Below are 25,540 nucleotides of genomic sequence, written 5' to 3'. Positions count from 1 at the left end.
GTTAAGAAAATCTACAATTAGAAATAATAATAATAATAATCCCTGCATTTGATAAAGCACCTTATCACGTCGTCGAGACGTCTCAAAGCGCTTCACAGAACATACTGCAAAGTGAATTGACTGCATCGTTTTGTGGCAAAAAGTAACTCAAGGAGTTGGAAATCTCATCCTACCATTTCTTTCATCACAGCATCAAGCTGTTTTTGATCACCTTTCCTGATAACCCATTCCAGTCGTTAATTACCTTCTGGATAAACAGAAATACTTCCTGGTGTCTATCCTGAAATTGCCCTTTGTAATCCTAAATCTATGTACTTTTTGTTCTGCTGTCTCGGTTCATCCGAAAGCATTGTTCTGAGTTTACCTTCTCAAACCCGTGTAACCTGTCCGATTTTTCCCTCCCTGATACAGAGCCGCTAAAGTCAATTATATCCCTGATAACCGCCCAGAAGAGGATTAGGTAACATAGCACGCACACAAGTATTCAAACCTGTGATTTCTGGTCTGTGTGGCCTCGAGACATACCGACCAACCTATCAGAGGAACGTGATCAAAAGTAGTTTTACAATGTTCAATCAAAGCCCAATCTTAATTCTGTTTGAATAATAAAACGTTACGTCCCTTGTAAAATTAGCAGTGTTAGTTGGTATTCATGCAGGAGCTGAGAGAACACATGGAAGCGTAGCTACGTCACAACAGACAGATACAAGCGAAAAGCTTTAGTGTGAAAAACAGCCATACTCTTCCTTTGCTGGAGCAGGTGGTAAAGAGGCGTCTGCAATGGAAGGAGCAGGGCCAGGAGCTTGCTCGCCAACCACAGTGGAAAGAGAAGAATTGCCAAGAGCTGCAAAAACATCTTTTGTAAGGTCAATGTCTGAGGTCTTGAAGGTCCCACCATCCATTGGAAAGTCCTCACCCTGGGAGGGTTTTTTGCTGCTGTCTGTAGCAGCCTCGTTCTTCACACTGGTGGAGTTAACTGATGCTTCCACTGGGCTCTTCACTGGGTTTGGCTTTGCAGCTTCTGTCTCTGGGCTCTTCGTAGTAGCCTTTGGAGTCTCTGGCTTGGCCTGCTTTGGCTCTGGTGCAGTTGGGGGACTGGAGGGCTTGGCGGGGCCAGGGGTCGGGGCAGACGCTTTGCTAGCGGGAGCCTTGGAGCTCTCCACTGCCGCCGGGCCTCCGCTAGGACTAAGAACAGAGGCCGGTTTGGAACTGGCAGCGTTAGCGGGGGCAGAAGAGGCAGCGGGAGAAGTGGAACCCGGGGCGTCGCTGAGATCCACAAGGGGAGCGATCTTGGGGGCCACCTGGGTTTGAGGTGCGGAGGGAGGCGAGGCGGGGGAGTCCGCGGCTGCCTTGGGAGGGTGGGTCGGAGGAGCAGAAGAGACCTCAGACTGTTCGGGGGTGGTCATGGCCGGGAGTGCGGTGCTCGAAGTGAGGGTGGTGGTCTCACTAGTCGGGCTGTTTTGAGCAGTAGCAAAGGTTTCAGTGATAGTGTCAGAGTTAGTTGTTACTGTGGTGACAGAAGGCAACATGTCCTCGACAGTAGCCTGGGTGTCTGTTGCGTGCCTGTGAGGATAACAGGAGTAGAAAATGGATAGAACAGACAATACAGCAATAGTGATAGAGAGAAGCAAAAAAAGCACACAAAGACTATATCATGCTGCCACACGTGGCCTCAGATACCATTAAAACAAGATTCATATTGGGGGGGGGAAGGGGTTTGAAAGCAGGATTGTCGGGACGCTAGTTACAGCACAGAGGTAAAGCTTCACAACACAAACAACTGAAGGAAATGATTCAAGGCAAGTTTGTTTTTTGTTCTATAAAATTGTCCCGGCCTCAACGACAAAGCCTGCCCGTTGAGATGGATCCACCGATCGACTTTCATTTGTTTTCCCGAATGAAACCCGGCGCACCAGGCTTCGCGGTGAAACCCGCGCCCGCAAACCAGCAAACTTTCGAGAAGGCAATTCTCTGGGATCGGATTTAATCCGACAGCAACCTTGCGTGCATGTGCGTGGGTGTGTGTCGGGGGAGTAGGCAAGGGTGTGGGCAGAAGGGAGGGGAGCGGGAGAAGTGAAAGAAGTTTCCTTATTTCTAAAAACACATTTCTCGGTCAAACGGTAAATAATGCAACTCTGCTGATGAACTCAGTTTGAAGCAAGCGGAGAGATGTTTTTAAAAAGCATGTGTAAATAAATAGATGTCATGTCAGGCTTGATTCATTTCTCTCAGTTCACTTTCAACCACACAGTCAGGCAGACCCTTCACAGTGCCTCAAACCACGGAACTGTTACCGCTCTTTTATTAGGTTCTGTTACTCAAGTTTCCCTTGCTTCCGCACATCAAAAGGACGTACAATAATGCCCTGTTATTCTGGGTTGAGAAGTAGCGACGAGACGTGAACAGAAGTCAAATGGGAAACGTGCGTGCAGTTCAGTGACTCATGGCATTTACAAGTAAGTCACAAAGCACAGAAGAAATCATTACATGTGTGGACACACTGTAGAAAGCACAATGCAAACCAGCTCCGCACACCCACATGCACTAGTTACTTACTCAGGTTCTGTCAATGGTGTGGTTTCATTGGGTTCCGTTTGGCTTCCACCATCATGGTTTGGTGTCCGTTCTTCCTCGGTCCTCACTTCTACGATGGGCTCCTTTGACTCATCCTTACTGTAGGCGTAAACAGGGCATCAGCTTCAAATATGGGGAGGAGAAGCGAAGGCAAAGGGATGATCGCCTACAAATACAGAATCACTGCCCTTCACCGTAAGAGCTCTGAGACGTCTCAACAACGTGATGAGGCGCTGAATCGAATGCAAGGATTGTTAGTATTGATTATGTTGCTACATAGCGAAATAATAATGACAAGACTATTCTAATAACTACTGCACTTACATTACAATAAAATATTAATATTGATAATCATATCATAACAATAATAACTAATAAACCATGAGGTGTAGCGACTCGGTATTTGTAGGTGAACGTCAAGAGTTTTGAGAAGCGAAAGACTATATCAATGCAAGCGTTTCGCCCACAAAATACAGTCAATTCGCTTTACAGTATATTCTGTGAAGCGCTTTGAGACGTCTCGAAGACCTGATGAGGCGCTGTATCAAGTGAAAGGATTATTACCATTAAAATATAAATTTTAAATATAATTACCACCAAAAGTGGTCTCACCAAGTTTTTATGCAAATTTAACATGATGTTCCTACTTTCATATTTGTCTGTGTAAAATAATTTGCTGAAGTGTGATAAATGCTTTCTGCTTCTTTTGGTGCTTACAGCAAATCTGCCTCTGTGGCATTTATAAACCGACAACGCAAAATCCATTTTAAGCAGTTTTACAACTTAAGATGTTGGGAGTGGCTTCGAATTTAAAATCAGATTATTATAATCCTGGAATTCGAGATAGAGCCTTTCACATCGGGAGGATGTCTCAAATCGCTTCACAGGATCCACTGCAAAGTGTAGTGAGTGACTTTGTGGTGGTCGGCAAATTTAAGATTGTATTGAATACACATATGATATGTAACTTTATCTTTTGAGGATGACACCATTTTAAAGACGCAAACAATTCCCTGATTCATTTGCCAAAAGGCACAAAGCCAGGGAACACGCAGCCATCGTGTTACTATTTTTATTGTATAGTTATAATTATTATGGACAGTATAATAATGATAATCATTGCATGTGATATAGTGCCTTATCAATTGTCACCAAGTGTTTTGCAGAATTTTCTGGGGGACTGCCGGCCGGGAACACCAGGAGAGACTCCCTTCTCAAGCCAGTCAGGAATCTGGGTGTCTTGTTTGACCCTCAACTGTCTTTTCTTCCCCACATCCAAGCCATGACCGGCTATGCCTTCCCTCACCTCCGTAACATCGCCCGACTCCACCACTACCTCACCCCTCAGGCCGATGAAACTCTTGTTCATGCCTTCATCACCTCCAGGCTCGACTATGCAAACGCCCTGCGTGTCGGCCTTCCCAACTCTTCCCTCCACAGGCTGCAGATAAACCAGAACTCTGCAGCCCGTGTTCTCTCCCGCACCAAACGCCGTGAACCCCCATCTCCCATATTCTCGTCCGACTCCATTGGCTCCCTATCCTTCAGGGGATCCAGTTCAAGATCCTGGTCCTCACTACAAAGCCCTCCATGGCCTTGCCCCACCCTATCTCTGTCACCTCCTAACTCCCTACCAACCCGCCCGCTCCCTCCACTCAGCCGGCTCTGGCCTGCTCCACGTTCCCCAATCCACCCGTCCCACCATTGGCGGGAGAGCCTTCAGCCACACTGACCCCAACCTCTGGAACTGCATCCCCCAATCACTCCGCCTCGCCCCCTCCTTAGCCTCCTTCAAGTCCCGCCTCAAAACCCTCCTCTTCAACCATGCCATTGGTCACCCCCACTCCCCCTTCCCTCCCTCTTCCCCTGACCCCAGCTCGGATCTGAAATGCTGTACACTGTCCAGCGCCTTGGGACGTCCTCCTGACTTGAAAGGCGTCATACAAATGTAATCTTGTTGCTGTTTCTGTTCTCATTTCAAATACTGCCACAGAATCTGTAACATCCAACTGTACAGACCTGTACTTGGACAGGCCTTGGTATAAAGTCTCATCCAAAGGATGGCATCCTCGATAATACAATGCACCCCCAGCTCAGTGATGGGAGTGCCAGCCTAGACTACGTGAGCTCAAGAGTCTCAACGTGGAGACTTAAACCCACAAGTCGGCTGAGAGTGCTATCAACTGAGCCAAGCTGGCTGAGGTCATTAATTTGGCTAAATCACATATTGGGATCTTTCGAAATGGACACCACTCACGAGAAGGCAGCTTTCCCTTCCTCGATGTCCTTGCCCTTCGATCCAGGGCCAGCCTGTCCACAGAAATTGACGGCAATGCACATCAGCAGCCCACACTTGTTGATGAAGTAGCAGGTGACGTCCACAGCAACCAGCAGGATGAGGAAGACCACAATGAGGATTCCGACAATAGCTCCAGTTCCCAAACCAGACCCACCGGATGCGTCAGCTTCTGGAACAAAGGGGATCGATTATCTTAAACGCCACCATATATCTGTCCCTTGTTTCAACGAAGAACTATTCAAGTCAAGAATGAGCCAAACAACAGCTCATACTTAATCTGAAACATGTGTAGAACCAGCTCGACCGAAAATATTCTATCTGAAATACTCCAACACCATTGAAGCAATCAACAAGACGTAAACAAAATCCCCAGCACACTTCTGGTTACACAGGAAGTCAACCCACGCCATGGGTGGCGGCTTGCATCACTGGAGACCGAGACTATCGTGAGGAAACTGACTAGAAACACATGTCAGAAAGATGATTGTTGTCGGAATCAGTGTGCGATACAACAGCAGCAACTGATGTTTATAGAGCTCCTTTCACATGAGGAGGGCGTCTCAAAGACCTTCGCACAGCTGGCTGTGCATCCGAGCTGGAGTAGGAGAACTGAAGGGGAAGAGTTGACTGAATGCGCGGTCAAAGAGTTAAGTTACGAGACAGGCTTTCAAAAAGGCGAGGGAGGAGGTGAGCAGTAGGGACTCCGAGAGATTGAGTTCCAAAGGGTGGGGGCAGGAATGGAATATTGGTTAATGTGATTAGAAACACATGTCAGAAAGATCCCTGGTGCCTCGAATCAGCGTGCGAGAGAAAAACTGACGTCTGTATTGCTCTTTTCACATTGGGAGGATGTCTCAAAGCCCTTCACGAAGCTGTCGGGGAGCCCAAGCTGGGTCTTAAGCTGCACTTTGAAGGCAGGGAGGGAAGGGCCGAGGTGGATTGGGTTCCAGAGAGTGAGGGCAGGATAGCTGAAAGCTCGCCCACCAATGGTGGGAGAGATCAGGTGGGGGCCGTGAAGCAGCCCAGTGTTTGCTGAGCCCAATGTATCACATAGTTGTGTTTATACTGCTTATTTATTGTCTGGATTCCGAGCCAGAGAAAGATGAAAGGCTTCCCTTCGCATATTCCAAAACTGCTGTGGGCGAACTTTGCTAATGGACCGATACTGGAAAGGAGCAATCACCAAAACAATGCAATAACACAAGTTTAGGATAACTTTCATATCTGGAGACAAGAGTATTAACAGAGTGAACAACAGATTAAACCCCCGAAACATCATTGGCTTCCTTACACTTTAACACGCAGAATTCAAATTCTCTCAAGATAATAATGATAAGAATAATAATCCTTGCATTTCATTTAGCGCCTGATCACGTCGCTGAGACGTCTCAAAGCGCTTCACATAATATACTGTAAAGTGTAGTGACTGTATATTTTGTGGGCGAAACGCGGCAGCCAAGTTGCTCACAGCAGCGTCCCCACAAACAGTCATGAAGCGAAAGATCTATTTTTGTTTCACCTGCAAAGAGCTTTGTGATGTTTCAATGACTTGATGAATTGCTGTGTCAAATTCAAGGATTATTATGTATTGCTTCCCTGCTTCGACTCATAGTCTCGAATATTCACAAGTTTGAAGAACAGAGAAACTTAACCCAAACCGGGCTGGTCAGTCTCAAGGGTCGGAGGACACAAAATGTCCTATCAGCAGATCAGAGAACCATCTCGTGTCGTGTGAAGTGTTTGTGTTGTGACAACAAAAAAGAGGACACACCAATTGTTCAAAGCAGGAAATATTATATTTTGTTGCATGCTAATAATAGCAAATAGGCATTAAAAACCTTGCATAGCACCACAAAGCTGCTTAATACCATTATTATTATTATTATTAATACCATTATTAAGCGTTTCGTCCACAAACTATACAGTCAATTCACTTTACAGTTTTGCAAATCCTCACAAAGCCCCCTTTTGTTGAAATAAAACAGTTCAGATTGGGGATTTTTTTCCTTTTGTTATTCATAAAAACATATTTGCATGAAGAACCGAGATTACAATCAAATACATTTTTCTCTTCCAAGTTTCCGACAGGACTGAGGCAATAAATGCAGCGCTGATTCATGAGCAATTGGAATCCTGGACAATATCGCGTAACAATTTAGCACAATAAAGACATTCACACTGAGTGGAAAACTGCATAAAAGAGAACATTTTTTTGAGAACATGTCAGCTCTCGATGTGAACTCAATAATAGACTCAGTTGCCAAAAATTAAACATCATCGTTAGAAAGTTTGAAGCTTGATTTTCCTGTTGAGCTCCCTCAAGGCTTGGCTCAATTGTCCGTTCAGCCGCTTACATCTGACCTTGAAGCATGTTCGCTTCAAGATAATAATAAGAATAATAATCCTTGCATCTGCTGTAGCGCCTGATCATACCTTTGAGACGTCTCAAAGCACTTCACAGAATATACTGTAAAGTGAATTGATCGTATATTTTGTGGGTGAAACGCAGCAGCCAATTGTGCACAGCAGCGTCCCCACGAGTCGTGGATTGAGTGACCGTATTTCTTATTATTTTTATTTTTTTAAAGGAATCGACTAACAACCGGGTTCCTACTTACTGCTGGGTAAACAGAGGCGCGTGGAGTAAGGAAACTTGCTCAATATTTCAATATTTATATCGTTAACTCACTTTCCTCTCTCTCCACAGATGCTGCCTGGCCCGCTGAGTGTTGCCCCCAACCTCTGGAATTCCACCCCCAGTCATTCCGCCTCACCCCCTCGTTAGCCTCGTTCAAGTCCCGCCTCAAGCCCCTCCTCTTCGACCATGCCATCGGCCACCCCCCTTCCCCTCCCCTCCCTTACCCCCCCCACCCCAGCTCGGGTCTGAAATGCTGTACTCTGTCCAGCGCCTTGGGACGTCCTCCCGACGTGAAAGGCGCTTTACAAGTGTAATCTTGTTGCTGTTGTTGTTGTTGTTGTTCCCATGACTTCTGTTTTTATCTCAGTTTTCCAGCATCTGCAGTATTTTGCCTTTTGCTCTTTTAAACGCGCGCACCCTCTTGGTGTTAAGTTCCACAACGATTCCATTCCAGATATGGTCAGGCATTGCATTTCTTTGCACAGTCACAAAATAGTGGTGAGATTTCTCTTGGGGTTCCCGATCTTCACGGAACACTCATTTCCACCAATTCCGCATCAGGTCTAGAAGTTCTCCAGGATTCCCTGGCCCTCGGTATCTACAGGCCCATTTAGGATGGTCCGAATATTTATTTATCTCCCAGAGGATAGCATTCAAAGTCCTCGTTCTCTTCTTCAAAGTCTTCCACGGCTTTGCTCCCCCCACCACTGTGACCTGCTGACCCCATATGGGCCTGTCTTCTCCCTCCGCTCAGCAGGCTCCGGTCTGCTCCACGCCCTTCTCCCGGCCCGCCCACACCATTGAGCTTTCACCCTCTCTTCCCCCACCCTTTGAAATTCCAACCCTAGTCCCTTCGCCTCTCTCGCTCGCCTCCTTCAAGGCCCATTTCAAGACCCTCCTCTTCGACCGCACCTTTGATCCACCTTGATCCCAACCCTCATCTCAGGTCCATATCCAGGACTATCTCGGGACGTCCTCCTGACGTGAAAGGCCCCATCAAACTTAATTTCTTGTTAGCTCTCTGGCCTGAACCATGTGAACAGTTGGAGCCATGCAAGGCAATGGGAAAATATACAAGTTATATAAGACATCAAATAGTCTCCCTCACGAGACTCTCAGTGGTTTCCTGAGTTGTACCAATTAACTCTGGATTCCAGTCGCTGCTCAACAACAGGTTACAGTAAATTTAAGATTACAAGACAAATTACAGATTAAATGGAACTGACAGGCACATGAAGTGAGGTCCCTGCACAATGCTGTAACTCTGGGATCCGTTGCTCAACAACAAAACCTACATAAAGGTCAACATTTATCAGCAAAACCTAATTGGCCACAGTCCTGCACAATGACGCCATTTAGGCTAAGCAGAACTCAGCACAGCCAACGTCTTCGAGTGGGAGCACAACTCTTTGATTGTTGGCTCTTAATGTGAACTATTAAGGAGCAACTACATTCCAGACTCATTTCCTGCCACTCTGCTCCCCCATCCACCCCCCCACCGCCCCCACCCCCTCTTCCCAAACGCTCCTCCAAATAATGAGAAATGACACATCTCAACTCAAAACAATACCCTTAGCAATCCTTGGCTTGTCTCTTAGAAAGCAACGTCTCTCGATTCTACACAGGATCAACAACAACTAGCCCTTCACACGGGATAGCGTCCAGGAATGCAACAAACTGAAAAGAAATCACGTCTGTCCGACAAGACCTCAGTGCGAGAAATTCTCTGGGTGTGACTGTATTGAATATGGTCCTTGTTCCCTCTCAAAAAGTCTTCCTCAGTGTTGGTATTGTGGGGCGGGGATTGCAGTTTGTCAGGGGGTCACTGTGTACTGTAAAAGGAGGCCTTTCCCTCTCTGTGATACAACATGGGACACAAGGCCATAAAAATACACAAGGTTCGAAATGCTTCCTCAAAGAGTATCCAAACCAGGTAGAGAGCTCCACATACGTATCTCTCCTGCATATGGAAACTGTCCCACGTCTGCAATAAATGTGCATTTTCTCCCAGGAGGAATATTAGGAGAATATTAGGTGTGGGTTGGCGAGAGCCAAGGCTTGGGGACATCAGAGTGAGCTGGCTCTGGTCTGCTGCTCATTCCCCGTATTTGAAGACCTTCCTCATTGACTGTACCAACAGTCAACAGTCATCCCTCGTTGGGATGAAACTGAGAGGAGATATGGCGCAGAGGGTGGAATGAGGGGGTTAGTCAAGGTTGGGAGACAGAGATGGCTTCTACCCAATGTTTGGACTGATGATCTCAGCATCACCACAGTTATTTCTGATCACAAAGTAGCATCTCACGAAAATCTCACCTGAAGTTAGTAGCTCTCCCGTGAAGCGACAACAATTTTAATTTATATAGGCCCCCTTCACACGGGATAGTGCCCCAAAGGGATTTTTTCACGAACTAATAATAATCCTTACATTTGGATGGAGCTTTTCACATTATGAGCACATCCCAAAGTGCTTCACAGGATATGCTGTAAAGCGCAGTGACTGTGTGTTTTGGGGCTAACGCAGCAACCAATTGGAGCAGCACCGCAAGGTCCCTCAGACTAACAGTGACCTCCGTGATCTTTGAAACATTTGAAAAGAGCAATCTTGGTTGAACTTGGCAACTTTACTGTGAATTGTCCATTTAAAATGTGTGTTATCAGATTTTTTTTATTTCATCCTACGTCCCGACGAGTTCGTGCTGCGATTGTGCAAAACCCATTATAAATCTCTGTTGGATCTCTGTCCACAAAAAAATATCCATTACTATTTTGTTTTATTTTTTCACTTGGCGTAGAAGCACCCGTGACTGAGCTCGGCAATGCGCAAGCTGTTACCTGGCCTACCTACTTGCACGCGTAGGCATTTTATTGATGGCCGATGAGGTTTCCATTGTAAGCCTGGCACTGATGACCCTTTCTCCCTGGGATATTTCACTTCCCATCTGCCTGCAGCACTAACTCCTCCAATTCACCTTTGCGTATAACGCAGAGAGAGAAAGAGAGAGAGAGAGGGGGAGGGAGGATGGCAGCGAAAGAGGGGAGGAAGGGGGAGGGAGAAAGAAAAAAAGGTGAAATAAGAGATGGAAAGGAGAGGGGGAAAAAGAAAGAGATAGATGGGGAGGTGGATGAAGAGAGAGAGAGAAGAGGGGAAAAAGGAGGGGAGGAAGATGGAGGAGAGGAAGAATGCAGAAGAGGGTGAAGAGAGTGAAAAAAGAGAGAAAGAAAGGAGAGGGTGAATAGTCGAGAGCAAAGGGAGAGAGGAACGGATGGAATGCAGACAGGATGAGGGAGTCAAAGCGAAAGAGAGAGGGAAGAAGAGAAATGGAGAGCGAGAGAACTGCTCACAGTGCTCGGTGGGTGTGGGAAGTCTCAGCACGGCGATGTGTCGGAAACCATCTCCTCACAAAAAGGTCAGTTTCTTTTCTTTCAAGCGCTGATTGCACAATGACAACATTTTCACAGGATTGTAATGATAATAATCCTTGCATCTGATGTCGAGACATCTTCGAGATAATAATAATAATAATAATCCTTGCATTTGATATAGCGTCGGGAGGACGTCTCAAAGCGCTTCACAGGATATGCCGTAAAGTGAATTCACTGCATATTTTGTGAGTGAAACGCAGCAGCCAATCGCGCACAGACAGTGGTGGATTGAGCGACCAAATTTTTTTTGGGGGGAGGGGGTTGAGGGATTATTAAAGTGAATTAACCGGATTCCTACTTATTGCTAGGTAAACAGAGGCGTGCGGAGTAAGGAAACTTGCCTAAGGTTTCGCCCTGCAAGGGAATCGAACCCAGGTCCTTTCGCTTGCAAGGCGAGTGCTCTAACCGTTGAGGTAGAAGACTCACGTAAGGAAAGCGTACGAGAGAGGAAACGACCACTGAGCCCTTGAGCCTTGTGCTGCTGCTCATTCCACTGCTGAAATTCATCTCCTTAAATCCCATCCCCTCTCCTGCACCGGAATTACTTTCGGTGGCAGTTTTCTGTTTTTATTTGGATTGCATTTGTTTCTGGTTAACTTAAGACTGCCGCTGAGTCCACCGGTTGAGTGGTGGAGTACTGGTTAAATCAAATGAGACCATATACACGTAAATCATCATTCAGTGCAATTGGCTGTCACGTTTCGCCCACAAAAGATGGTCTGCAACAGAAAGATCAAGGGTTTCTAGAAGGATGAACTCAAATAACCTGATCCGTCTGAACTAATCTTGCGATCTTGTGCCAACACAAACTATCTTGACAAAGCATTGCTCGTAGCTAACTCACAGAACTTCCCCTTTCCCAATCGCACACAGGGGGTAACTTTTAACATGAATATAGCGAGAAGTTTAGAGTCTGTGAGCGGGGGAAACCTGGTCTGACAGGGAGGTGGGAACCCAGCTTCTAATATCAAACTACTTCAAAGTAAAAGAAAGATCCTAATCATGTCGAGGGAGTATTTTTTAAAAAAAGTTATTTTGTGAATTAACTTGCAAGGAAAGTATGAAATGGTTTTCCTTGAACTTCTTTGAGCTCCAGGCCAAAGCATTGTTCAGTGGGTTTTGTAATTCCAGTTAGCTGCTCCGAGTTGCTCCGCTTGCCTCAAGCAATGCAAATAATCCTTCCAAAATAAAAACAGAAGTCGCTGGGTACCCTCAGCAGGTCAGGCAGCATCTAGGAAGGCCTTTCAAAGGCCACCAACCAGAAACATTAACTCGTTTCTCTCTCTCTCCATGGATGCTGCATGTTCCCGGCGACTTCTGTTTTTTATTTCAGATTTCCGGCATCTGCGGTATTTTGCCTTTTTTAAAAAATAATAATCCTTCCACTTGAAAGCTTGCCCGCAGATGGCGGGGCGGGTAAGGGAGTGGGGCACGAAGCAGACCAGCGTTTGCTTAACCAAGACATCGGAGGGTCGGTAGGGTTGAAGGAGGTCGCGGAGGTAGGGTGGGGTGAGACAGTGGAGGTGTATGTACCATGTTGCCAGAGCTAATGCATCCACAAAATAACCTGACATTCCCAATAAGCAAAGTGGTTTCATTGCCCATGTTCTCTAAGTTCCAGAATGACAATGATATACATCACCTTAGGGAAGCGGCTGCAACAATTAAATAGTGTGAATTCTCCCCGATGCAACCCTTTACCTAAAGCGATTGATTATTGGTTGCTAACTTGATTGTATTTTATGTCAGTCACTACACTATCCAGTGTGAACGTATGACCGGTTCGTTATCTGCGCTGACTGGGCGAAATAAAATGGGCCCTTTATTTTTGGGCTGTTCGTGGGGCATTGCTGAGCCCCAAAATTGGCTGCTGCTGCTGCTTCGCCTGAGTCACTACACTTGGTGATTACATGCTGTGAAGCGCTTTGAGATGTCCTCTTGACAGGAAAGGCACATGTTAAATGCAAGGTTTTTAATTTAACCCAAAATCAGAATAAAATCACCATGCAACTATGAGACAAGAGCCTCAAGGTGAGAATCAAAGATTTGGGTTCAGATAGTTTGTCCATGTTCCTGGTGTATCAGTTAGCAAAAAGCTTCTCATCGCCCTCTTGGCATCCAGTCGTTTCACTGGTTTGTATATTATGCCTCCATATGTTTGATGTCTTCGACTCAAGTGGATTTTCGTAGAAGAGAATCACTTGGGACATTGATTACAGCTGGGATTGCCGCCAGCCTCAAATTGACCTGAGGAAAGGGAGAGGATGGGAGTGAGGGTGGGAGTGGTGGGGGGGGTAAGTGAAGGGAGAAAGGAGGGGAGGGTGAGGACAGAAAGACTGTGGGGATGACGAGATTCAGAAAATCTTCTTGGTGAAATCGTCAAGGCGAAGGAAGTGGGTAGTCAGATCACTCCAGCAATAATAATAATCCTCGCATCTGATATAGTGCCTTATCAGATCTTCGAGACGTCTCAAAGCGCTTCACACACTATACTGTAAAGTGGACCGTATATTTAGGGGGTGAAACGCATGTGTAATGTCATGCTGTGTTGTGCATGAAATCCCCCCCAAAATGACAGGCAGGCCTCAGACTTCCACACACTGGAGTAAAGGGCAGAGGAATAATATTCTGCTGTCCCACACCCAAAATGCTGCAGTGTAATATAAGTAATTGTCTCGTTGTTCCCCATAGCTGACTGGTTTCTGTCCACGAGTTGCATTACAAGTCTTCAAACTTGGCCCTGAGGAGCGATGGATTTGCCAAGTTACAATTAGAGCAAGCTCGGTAAAAAGAGGCAAAAAAAAATGTGAGTAAGGCAACAAGAGACTTCTGGCCCCAATGTGTCCTCTTAATTAGCTCTGTGCCTCGTTCATGATGTTTAGATTGCTTTTAGCCTGCATAGAGCTCACAAACATTCCCGAGCTTGCTTTGACCCCAAAAAATATTGCACTCAGCACACTTTCACCGAGTTGCAATCTGTTTGCATGTGGAATAATGCTGCTGGCGTCTCAAGACATACAGTTGCCTTGCTTCTATTGAGTCACGGGAGCCCAGACGGAGCTGATAAAATATTTTTGGGACGAAATTTATCAAGAGTTGTGTTTTTTTTTGGAGTTTCCTTCCGTTTTGATCGACCTAAAACAATGCAGAGCAGAATAACAGTTTCGCAGTTCTGTAATCGCTGAGATAGCAAAGGGTTTATCCTGCACGTCACTTTATGTTGGGAAAGGATTAAAAACTTCAGTGGCCTAAGTTGATTTCAGTTGTTCCCTTCAGGGTCATCATCCTACAATTGAAGATCACACGCAGTCCGATTTGGAAGCTTTTGCGGAAGTAGTTTGGTTTTTTTTTAAACAAAGGAAACAGCCACACAAAACAGGCTTTAAGATTAAAAAAAACTAATTCAAGAATCTTCCAAAAGTCCCCAAATCTTAGATTTTAAGATGATGGGCTGCAGGCTCAGACCGCAAGACCTTTGGGGCTGCAGAATGGAACACAAAATAGATATTTGTTTTATAAACCGATTTGCTCACTCTGCACTTGGATGTGCAAATGTCCTTTTTTTCTAGGGCTGAAAGTGAAAGCTCGGAATAACGGTGACTGAGGAGCTTTTTTATTTCACAAAAAAAAAACACACTACTCTTTTTTCCCTAAGGCTTTCAAGACGTTTGCCAGAGTTGGCCTGATCCAGGTTTCCAACTGGGATCGTATTTGTGATGTTCCGATGAGGATGGTAGGAGAGGTTTCACAAGCTGCCCTGTAGAGGTCCTCTCACTACACTGAAAGCAGATGTCCGTCAGATAGCCGATGAGGAAACTCTGAGGCTTAGGGTGACAGCTGATGGAAGACGTTACCTGGAGTCCAAGTTCATAAACATACGTTCGTACATCCGATGCCTGGAATCCAACTTGATTGGCTTGCAGAGATGCAAGATGCTTAAGCTCTGCACCTCCTACTGGTGGAACTATCGCTCAATGTGTGCCCAAGCTGCAGAAAGCAGATGGTGTCAATGGTCTGATGCATCTCATGCTGAGCTGTGAGGCTCTCAAGGATCTTCCTAGTATCTACCATCCACCTAGTGAGGGCTCAAACCCAAGCTTGTCAGATGTCGAACAACGACCAACTGGTGACTGTCCACAGAGAGGAGGTTAGCGGCATTTCCTTGGAGCTGAACTGGCTCCAAGATGACATATTTGGCCAAGGAATGTTGGAATCGAGGCAGCCCTCTGTGACGGTCTCTGGTCCAATTCCTGAGCCAGGCAGATCTGCAGTATTCCAGGGCACTCACTACTGATGACAGCAAAGTCCAGCCTGGCTCATCGGCAGCACTTGGAAAGGCCGACCAGTCACTAGGGGCAGGAAATCCTCTGACTCCATTCTTAGGGTCAAACTCCGCCACTATCAAGCCCTCCAGCACGCTACTCCGCATGAAGGGCGCCATATAAATGCAAGTTCTTGCTGTTAACCCTACAACCCACAACCCTAACGGGTAGGGTGGTCCTAGCTGGACAAGCAGCAGGAAAGCTTTCTAGTCAGCGATATCAATGGCAAACTATGCGGTTTTAGCTGGTTAGACTCCAGTAGTTACCCCAACGCACACTCTGGGATCCCCAAAGCTTGGCTCTTGCCAACCTGCACCTGATACTTTCCGGAATTAGGTAAGTGGGATGCATAGCTCCATGGAGAGAGTGTGCATTCATTCCATTCCAGCAATCTATCTCTGGGATTGCCATGTGTAGGTGGAACATCTGTGAGTATTATAATCGCTTTCAAACTAAGCCAAACATACTGGGACCATTTGCAAGTTGAGGGTGTCTTGTAAAAATTCCCTCTCCACACCACACACACACACACACACACATGCACACAAGGTGTCTGAAGGTTTCTGCTCACAAAGGGCCATCTCAGTACAATCAGTACAATCCATCGATTTCTTAAATCTCATGAGATGTTTTAATTCCAATGTCCCGCCTTATCGCGAACCTTCTTAACACCGCTGATGAGCTCACTGAGTTTGGGTTGTTGCTTGTGTGTTGAGGACAAACCCTCAAGGAGCTTATCCTTGCAGCTGAAATAACCAGAGAGCCAGCTCAGTTAATTCAGGGGAGTCCTGTAGCTCAGTGGTTAGAGCACTCGCCTCGCAAGCGTGAGGACTCTGGTTTGATTCCTGGTAAGGAGAAAAGTTGGGCAAGTTTCCTTCCTTCCTTCCTTCCTCCACACGCCTCTGTTTACCTAGCAGTGAAGAGGAACCCGATTGTAAAGTCAATTGGCAGATCGCTTTTTCGGTGATAATAATTTTAAAAAATCAATAGGAGGGAGCTAGGAGGGTGGCCAAAGGCGCAGTCGAAGAGAAGGGTCTTAGGATATGTCGTGAAGGAGGCAAGGGAGGGACCAAGACGAAGGGACTGTAGGATGAAGTTCCAAAGGGTGGTAGCAAAGAGGCTGAAGGCCAGAGGAGTACAGGAGAAGATAGATAATGAGGTGCTTAGGCATGAAGAATGTATAGGTGAGAATCAGGAGAGTCAAGATCGAAAATCGATCCTTTGGAAGATAGGGCGGAAGTAGTGCCTGGTGAGGACTGGGACAAAGGGCAACACAGAATTTGGTTCTGGTGAGGATGAAGGCAGTGGAATTTTGTATGAACTGGAGCCTGTGGAGTGTGGAACTAGGGAGACTGGTCAGTGAGGAGTACAGGGAGTAGTTGAGTCGGGAGGTGACAAAGGTATGAACAAGGACAATGTGTGGTTGTGGATACCCTTAAGCGTGGTCAAGGGTTTCCACACGCACACCAAGCTAACCAGAAAACACACAAATTAATTTTGGAATAACACGCTCTGTGCATTTCGCATCTACTGTGAAGACGTGTTCACTTGTGACTGGCTTAGCTCAAGTTTTAATCCTACGTTGCCTTCTTTTGCACTCCTGGACTCTAACTTGCATGAGGGCTATTATATAAATTAAGTTGTTGTTGTTTTGATGTGGATGGTAACTATTATCTTAACACTAAAGCACCTCCCACACACTGCTGGAACCTCCTTCGTGCAGGTCTTCTGCTGAGATTCCTAACAACAACGATTCAAGATTACACTTGTATAGCGCCTTTCACGTCGGGAGGACATCCCAAGGTGCTGGACAGAGTACAGCATTTCAGACCCGAGTTGGGGTCAGGGGGGAGGAGAAGGGAGGGGAGGGGAAGGAGGTGTGGCCGATGGCATGGTCGAAGAGGAGGGTCTTGAGGCGGGACTTGAAGGAGGCTAAGGAGGGGGCGAGGCGGAGTGACTGGATTAACATCCACTGTTTAAGTTCTTAACAGGCAGAGAAGGAAGAAATCACAAGAAAGGCAGAAGTAAGTACTAATGGCAAACGTGAATCTTTCCTTGTAAACTGAACGCACTCATTTTTGAAGGGTGGCGCTCGGGAGGGTGGAGGAACAGTGGCCGAGTTTGACGTTGAACCGAGGGGAGAGAGTGGGGAGGTGACCGTAGGCACGGTCGAAGAAGAAACGTCTTCAGTGAACGAGCAATGTAGAGCTTCATGTAGCAAAGAGGCTGTTTTCTCTTTCTCTCTCACTCTCTCTGTCTGTGAGAGAGTCAATGTCATGTGTTGGAAAGATTGCGACACAGGGATCTAATGACATTTATCTCTGTTGTGTTGTGTGTTGTGTTTACATGTGTGTGTACAATGATTTCCAAGTACTGTAATCTCAGACTGGGTTCCATGTGTTCTGTAAATGTGTTTTTACCAGAATTCAAAGCCCTACGTGAATGTTTTTATATCCCCATTCCCACGTTCCCCTCTTCCCCCATGCTGAATAATAACAGAATAATCCCGCACCCCCCAAAATAATAATAATAATTTGGTCACTCAATCCATGACTGTTTGCGGAGACACCGCTGTGCGCTATTGGCTGCTGCGTTTTGCCCACAAAATACACAGTGACTACACTAAGCTCTTTGAGATGTCTCAGCAATCTGATAAGGCGCTACATCAAATGCAAGGATTGCTATTATTTTTATTATTATTCTGCAATGTTTTTTAATAAAACACGATAAACTTTAGTTATGAATGAAAATACCGGGTATTATGCTAAGGAATCTCAATTGTCCTCAATTGTAATGTTCCCGACTGACTGTACTTTTAAGAGATTATGTCTGTCCCCAGGTTTTGGAAATGAATACAAGATAGTCACAAGAAGAGCGAAAGGATAGCCGAGGAGAGATTTTTCACTCTGTGAGTTGTCGGGATGTGGAATTAATTGCCTTGCAGTATAGCTATGCTCAGTTTTTCTTCAGTCAACAGCTAATCAACAACTGGAACGAGATGCTTGTCTCATTTTAAAAAAAAAAACAGCTTGATGCTACGATGAGAAGATGCCAGCCAGGGCGAGTATTCTAGAGATGAGATCAAATAGGCTGAAGGGCCTTCTTCATCTGAATCGATCTTGTGACCTTGTTTATTAAGGGACGCTGTCACAAAGGCAACTCAATCCAAGTCGCTGTGTAAACCTTTAATGGTTTTAATCAATCTGAATCCAAACATTTGGTAAATATACACTCCAGAGATTCTGTCAATTGGGTACTTTATTTTGTCATAAAACTGCAGAATCACCAGTTGGCAGGAACGTAAAATGACACGTAGTTTTCCCCCAGAATTAGTGCAAACAAAGGCTCCAAGGTGAAAGCCAACTTTTAGTTTTACAGTTAGAAAGATTAGCACAAGTTTAACAATATTTCAACTTTAGTATGAAAATTCCTGTGTTTTATTTTTTGTTTTCCCCCGTTAATAGTGTTAATGTTAGGTGTATAATACCTCCATCCGCATACGATTTAAGAATACTGCAATGGGTGTCGGTATTGAAATTCGAACTGATTAATATGTTTTACATTCTGACAGCAGAAATGTTGTTTTAATTACCTTTCAAAGGGGGGGGGGGGAAAAATACAATGATTTCCAGGACAATAAATTTCTTAATAATCAATACTGAAAACCGCAGATGTGTTTAAACAATCAATGGGACTTCCTCACAGCAACTGATTCCCAAAATATCATTTCCCCACACACTGACCTCTTGGGAGCCAAAGAATGTAAAATGAGAACGTACGATTGCACTTTAGCTTTATGACGGGGAATTTGATAACTTTTCAATTTGCGCGGGACCCAACTCTTAGATCCATTTATCCACCTTTTCCAGAAAATACAAGGACATTTCTGGAACAGGCCGCGCACAAGGATTCAACCCGTAAAGAAGAGACAGTCAGTTGGTGAGGAGATACGCTTGATGAGTCACCTAACAACTGACTCTCAGTCTTGTGAAGGGTAATTCGCGCCACGCCGCAGTGAAACATTTGAAATGTAAGTGCGGTGACATTTTCGGTCACAATTACCCCTCGAAAATCACGTTTCAAAAAGAATCTGAAAAAAGAGGGATGAGCCAATTCGTGTATTGCAATATTCTTGATGCAGGAGATCAGGACACGACCCGTCAACAACACCGAATGCCTCCAAAGCTAGAAATAAATCATTCTGGGGTCGCTAGGCATATGAATGCAGAAATCAACAAGAAGAAAGCATCATACGCTATAATGGGGAGACGTGTAAACTTAAATTAATTGCACTGACGGCCAACAGAAAGAGAAAAGCGTATTGTAACCAAATGCCAACATAACATTCACACACTACTTTTTGTAAGTGACAACGTCTGTTTAATTGATATTAGTAAAATGCCACTGATGAGAATCAAGGCTTGTTCTAGTGAGAAAATTATGTTGCTTTACGAGGGGGTAAAAATAAGTGCTGCTGTTTTCTCTCTGCAATGCTACGTCTCATCACCTTTGGATGCAGAGCATGGTCGCACCGACCGGCTTATTATAACCTCGATGAACCTTTCAAACCACGAGATATTCTGCAAAGATTTATTGCAAACAAAGGCACGTGGAGAGGAGACACAAGGATGGTGGACAGTGGATCAAAGGGGGTATGAAAACATGCAAAAGGAATGAATCCCTTCAAATGCAACGAAAAGTCCATGCAGCGTAAACTGATCTGGTGTTGAGTTAAGCGCAAGTAAGTATAAAGAAGCACCTTCACACCTCCAATCAAGAACAACTTTCTCTCTCTCGTATGTAAATAGACCAACGTACGTCACATCCGATTAAAAACGGAGCACAAATACTTAACAAGTCTTGCAATGGCGAATGCAGATTTATTTTCCATTCAAGCAGTGACAATCCTCGATCGAGGCTACCTTTTAAAGATTCCCCTTCTTGCGAATTAGTAAAGGCCAGCTAGTTTTAAGCTTGCAATTCTTATCTGGTAACACGAACAAGGATAAAGCACCCAAGCTTCAGTTCAGAAATGGCTCACATTGCCGCAAATGAGTAAGCTCTGACATAAAACGAACACCATCGCTGGGTGGGGGCAAAGATATTGAACAATTCATAACCAATCTCTTTGTCTTTGTCAACGACGGAGGAAAGAGGGGGTTCTTGACAGACTTAAACTCTGTTCAACAGCTAGAACCTTCGGATAATCAATAAATAGGGACATTATTGACTTCATCAGTTACATTTACTGGGCGCTAACATTAGGTTTAGCGAAAGCACAAGAAGTTCTGGTTTAGAAATATTATGTTCTAATAATATTCAATGACAGCCACCACTTAAACTGCTGTCCGCCCTTTTCCTTCTGTCACCCTTTTCGTTATCGTGGTCAAAAAGTCCAAAGAAAAACCTTACCAACAAGACACAACTTTTTATTAAAAAAAAGTCTAGGCGTTGGGTTTATTTGTAAAATTCCAGGGTGTAAAGGAGAATCTGTTACTTTTTCTAATGTGCAATAAAACCAATTGCAAAATGCCCTATATTAGTTGAATTCTGCGGGAAACTGGGGGGAAAAAAAAACAAATTCTAGGCAATGTGAATGATTGCCAAGGTAGCTTGATGGTAAATAATGAGCCCGAAAATAACAAAGGTGTATTCATCGAGAAAGTAACATTTGGTTAATTAAAAAGTTTATTTAAGGATCGGTTTACTTAAATGTGTGAAGCTCCCAGTCGATTTGAACACACGTTGCCTCGGCTCTGGGTATTTTCCTTGACGTATTTTGTTTTCCGGTTATTTTAACAAATTATTTTGCTGACCCGTTAAATAGTGGCACACGTTTGCAGCCACACCCGCTGATAATTGCGAATCTCTAACTTAAACTTAAGGCGATGCTACACACTTCGGTTAGACCTTACGAGTCTACAGTTATAAACGGCTGAGCAGAAAGGGCTGAGTTAGTGAGAACACAGATTAAAAAGCATCTTAAAAGCCTTCACCTACAAATAGAAAACTACCTCCTACATACAATACACTACATGCTAATATTTAACAATTGTCCATATAAAATTAAACACACATTGCCAAGCTGTGTACTTTAACAAAGCTTTGCTTGCACGTGCTAGCTACTGTTACTCACTATGATACAAATCAGCAAAAAACACAACAGAAAACCTGGGTGTCATTTATGGACTAAAATTCTCGTCAGGTCAAAAACGACATTTTAATTTGTTTTCCAACGAGACTTTCGGATCGACAGTGAACTTTGTTTATGAGACTCCTTTGAAGCTGTTTCAGATATACAATACACAATATTTATACCATGATTTGACTTCAGTTCACACACATATACTCGCTAATTCCTTCGATCCATGAGATGTGCGTGCACTCATGGTTCCATTCATCAGGCTGTCAAGCTACAATAATGACCATTTGGATGAGACGGGGATGGTGGTGGTGGGAGGAAAGGAAGGTGTACAGAACATTAAAGAGATGGCTGGCTGAGAGAAGCGACATGGAGTATGGGGGAGAGAGAGAGAGAGTGCGTGTGTGTGTGAGAAAGCGAGCGATAAAATGGAGCGTATTACAGACCAGCAAAAAAAAATAGAAAAACAGCCTTGGAACGAGAAATAGAAGAAACTGGGGAGACCACCTCAAAATGAAACTTAAATGCACCTAAACATACTTCAATGCCCCAGAAATCGAAACAAAAACTAAGAATACAAATGAAAAACAACTTTTTTTTTGCGCAACAGGTCATGGTACAATTTTTGTCTCTTATTAATATTCAAGATACATTTGAAGCAACCACAAAGGCATAAAGTATGTGTTGAACTGTTTGGGGGAAGGCGGAAATGGCATGTCATGTCTTTATTCAGGATCTAAGACAGTAAAACAACTAATACCGCAGAGAAGAACCATGAGAATAGTGTGTATGATATTGATGAGCTCCCTAAGGAGGCTGTTGAGTTTTCAGTCCATGAACAGCAAATTGCAATGAACAAAGAGACCCATGCAAAGGTTCGGTGATGTAAGAAACCATGAGTGAGGTTGGGAGGGAGGTGGTGGACGAAAAGGGGAACCATCATTGCACGAGATTGAGGGCGTGTGTGTGTGTGTGTATGAAGACAGGCAGGGAAGGGGGAAAAGAAGGGAGGGAAAAAAAGGGGATGGGGTAAGAGAGAGAGAGAAAAAAAGAAAAAAAGGTCATAAATACAAAAAACAAATCAACAAGAAGGTAAACAAATAAAGCGTAAATGTTAAATTGAAACAAAAACAGGTTAGAGAAATACTTAAACATAAAGGAGTAAGTATGCTTAATTTTAAGCAGAGTATGAACAAGCACATTAGAGGTCAAAGATCGCTCATCATGATTAAAAGGGTTAAAAGAAAACGCAAAGGAAAAAAGACAAAGCTGGAGGAATGGAAATGAGCATACAGCGGAGTGAACTGAATAATAAGAACCAGTAAGTTGGTTATAAATGAAAGAAGAAGTAGCAAGGATTAAGCCTGGTACGCCAGAATTTTAAATGGATGTTGTTTTCTACTTGACTGCCACATGGTAATTGCATTCAGTTAAATGACTTGAAACTGCTGCATGGATCAACGGATCCATCACCCATGCCCCAAGCTGGTTCGATGTAAGTAACTGTGTTAGTGAAGCGAAAGGCCAAAGTATCCATTCAGCCTGGACATGCATACTGCAGCAACGCCCTGCTGCATCCCCAGAAGAAACATTGATATTGTATTCATTTGTCACTCACTACACTCTGAAACACCTTGAGCAAGGACCGAGTTTAAATAGCCAAAGGTCCAATTGATCACTCCTCATTGCCAACAGTCAATGCACCAATGCAAAAAAAAAGTGAGCCTCGAAACCTTGGAAAACAGTGCAACAGTTGTACCGTCTGCATGCGATTACATCTGCACGTACTAACGTTGAAGGGAACCTTGCCTGCATCTATTTTACTTGCCCATTTCGCACTGCAAATGCCTGAGTAATTGGACTGCCTTGGATGCAATCCTGTCTGTGAGAATCCAGTGATTCGATTCACAAACAGCACGAGACGAGAGCGTGTGAGAGAGAAAAAAAACTGCGGGGAGCTATCCAACTGACTGTGGTGGCAGTCCCTCGTGTGTTTATAGTCGTAGAAAATGATCAGAATAAATGCTGCGGCAAGTATCTTTCAGCGCGTCGGTTTTCAGTAGGGAGGCAAGGGTGATTGAACCATGAGGCATATCTTTCTGTCCTCTGTTTGGAGACAGAAGTGCACGCCAGGAGGCTTTTTAATCACTGTTTCGTGCGCTGGCTCAAATTGTGGGAAGGTCAAGCCTTTTGCAACATTTTCTGAGTAGTCCCACTTGGGCAGGATGAGAGACCGGTAATTATTAGCAAGTCTGCCGAAATGCAAAACATGCCGTCCATAATGCAATCACAAGGACAGGATTCCTCTGATTACATTACAGTTATCACAGCCTCTCGGAAAGGATTTATTCCCCTTGTGGCAGCGCAGCAGGATAAATAATAATAATAATAATTCTTGCATTTGATATGGCGCCTCATCACGTCTTCGAGACATCTCAAAGCGCTTCACAGAATATATCGTATTTTGTGATGAGGGAAATTGAGGGTTAACTACGAGCAATCAGCGCGATGAAATCGCACCAAAAATGAGGTTTATTTGCGAAGAAAAGATCTCCCTGGACCACAAATGAACCAGTGGTTTTCCGACTTGGTGATAAAGATCTTGTAAGGTTTTAGCAAAATTTACAGCGCATTAGAAGGTCATTCAGCCAATCTTGTCCTTTCTGGCTATTTGAAAGAGCAATCCATTCAGTCCCATTTACCTGCCTCTCCCTCCACCCTCCCCGCTCCACATAGCCATTATTCCTCTTGATATCTCTCTAGTTCTTCCTTGAAAGCAAACATGGGACCTATTGTCGTGTACCATACGTATGATTTGATCCCTCCAGTGTACCACTTCACTGGCTAGCTTTTAAACGTTTAAATTCGTTTTCGAGAGGGAACTGGATAGATATCGAACAAGAATTAACTTGCAGCAGTATTCACAGGGAGGAGAGGAGGGAGGTAAATGGGACTGAATGGATCACAGTCTGAAATTCGGAGCCTTTGAAAATTTCCAGTGAGGTTTCCCAACAGCCTGAGCGAGTAAAGGTTCCTCTATCAAGTGCAGAGATATAATTTAGCAATGATGCCTGACACAGAAACAGATGAATACTATATAATGTATTGTTCATTGTTTTATGAGCGACTATATTTGGGGATGCAGCATCTTTGCGAAATTTAATGCAAATAATAAGTTTGAAAAGCAGCCAGAAACCATACCTGGGATGACAGTGGGCTCTACTGAAGTTCTGAAAGAGAAGGAACCAGCTTCAGATCTTCCTTGCTGGTTTTCAGCCATCACATAAACCTCGTACTCCGAGTTCCATTCCAGATTTCCAAGGATAACATATTCACTGTCGGCTGGCAGTCTCATCTCAGGTTTCCAGTTGGAGTTATGTCTCTGAAAAATAAAGCAACCTATAAACACACCTGGCTCACATGTAGAAACCACCACTCTTGACCTGGGTTCGATTCCCCGGCCGGGCGAAACGATGGGCAAGTTTCCTTACTCCACACGCCTCTGTTTGCCTAGCAGTAAGTAGGAAATCCGGTTGTTAAGTCGATTGGCGGATCACTTTTCCGGGGTCATGATCCTTTCGAAAAATAAATAAATTTTTAAAAAAAAATTTGGTCACTCAGTTCACGACCGTTTGTGGGACGCGGCTGTGCACAATTGGCTGCCACGTTTTGCCCACAAAATATACAGTCAGTTCACTTTAAGCTATATCCTTTGACTTGCTTTGAGACGTCTACGAAGACCTGATAAGGCGCTACATCAAATGCAAGGATTCTTATTCTTATTAGAACTGGGAGCAGTAGATGCAGTGAATGAAGCTGCCTTTTTACCCTGTGCTTCCATCCAATCCATTCCTCGTCAGTTCCAGGGAATGTGCAATTGAGCAGCTGAAGAATCAACGGATTGTAGATCGAGCGACTGCACAGGGCATCAGGACGGAGTCTAGTTCAGCGAAAGCTTTCCTACCGATTGGTGATGAGCGCACACACTCGCTGCCGTATTTTACTGTACGATCAACAGCTCAGCGAGTTACGCTTACATTACGTCTCTCACGTTGGGAGGAAGGGAGACAAGGCGGAGTGTCTCAGAGTTCAAAACAGCGGTGGGATTGGGGGCTCGAGGTGGGTGAAGGCTTACTCAC

General features: G+C 44.7%; 1 protein-coding gene across 17 annotated transcripts in view; it reads right to left on the bottom strand.

Moving 5' to 3' along the window:
- Window positions 1–25,540, bottom strand: part of LOC103180312 (neural cell adhesion molecule 1) — a 238,670-nt gene that overhangs the window by 7,246 nt on the left and 205,884 nt on the right. For 11 of the 17 annotated variants that reach the window (XM_042343868.1, XM_042343873.1, XM_042343866.1 and 8 more), the window contains 3 exons: window positions 24,603–24,783; window positions 4,832–5,042; window positions 2,557–2,673 (listed from right to left, as the gene is read on the bottom strand). In XM_042343868.1, coding sequence (XP_042199802.1) covers window positions 2,557–2,673; window positions 4,832–5,042; window positions 24,603–24,783 — 509 coding nt within the window. Of the gene's footprint in view, window positions 1–2,556; window positions 2,674–4,831; window positions 5,043–22,117; window positions 22,218–24,602; window positions 24,784–25,540 lie in introns of those variants that run through there. The other 6 variants (XM_042343867.1, XM_042343876.1, XM_007896097.2 and 3 more) reach the window with 2 other exon arrangements.

Source organism: Callorhinchus milii, unplaced genomic scaffold (genome assembly GCF_018977255.1).
Source record: "Callorhinchus milii isolate IMCB2004 unplaced genomic scaffold, IMCB_Cmil_1.0 Scaffold25, whole genome shotgun sequence".
NCBI classification, from domain to species: Eukaryota; Metazoa; Chordata; class Chondrichthyes; order Chimaeriformes; family Callorhinchidae; genus Callorhinchus; species Callorhinchus milii.
This window is presented reverse-complemented; position numbering and strand designations above follow the sequence as displayed.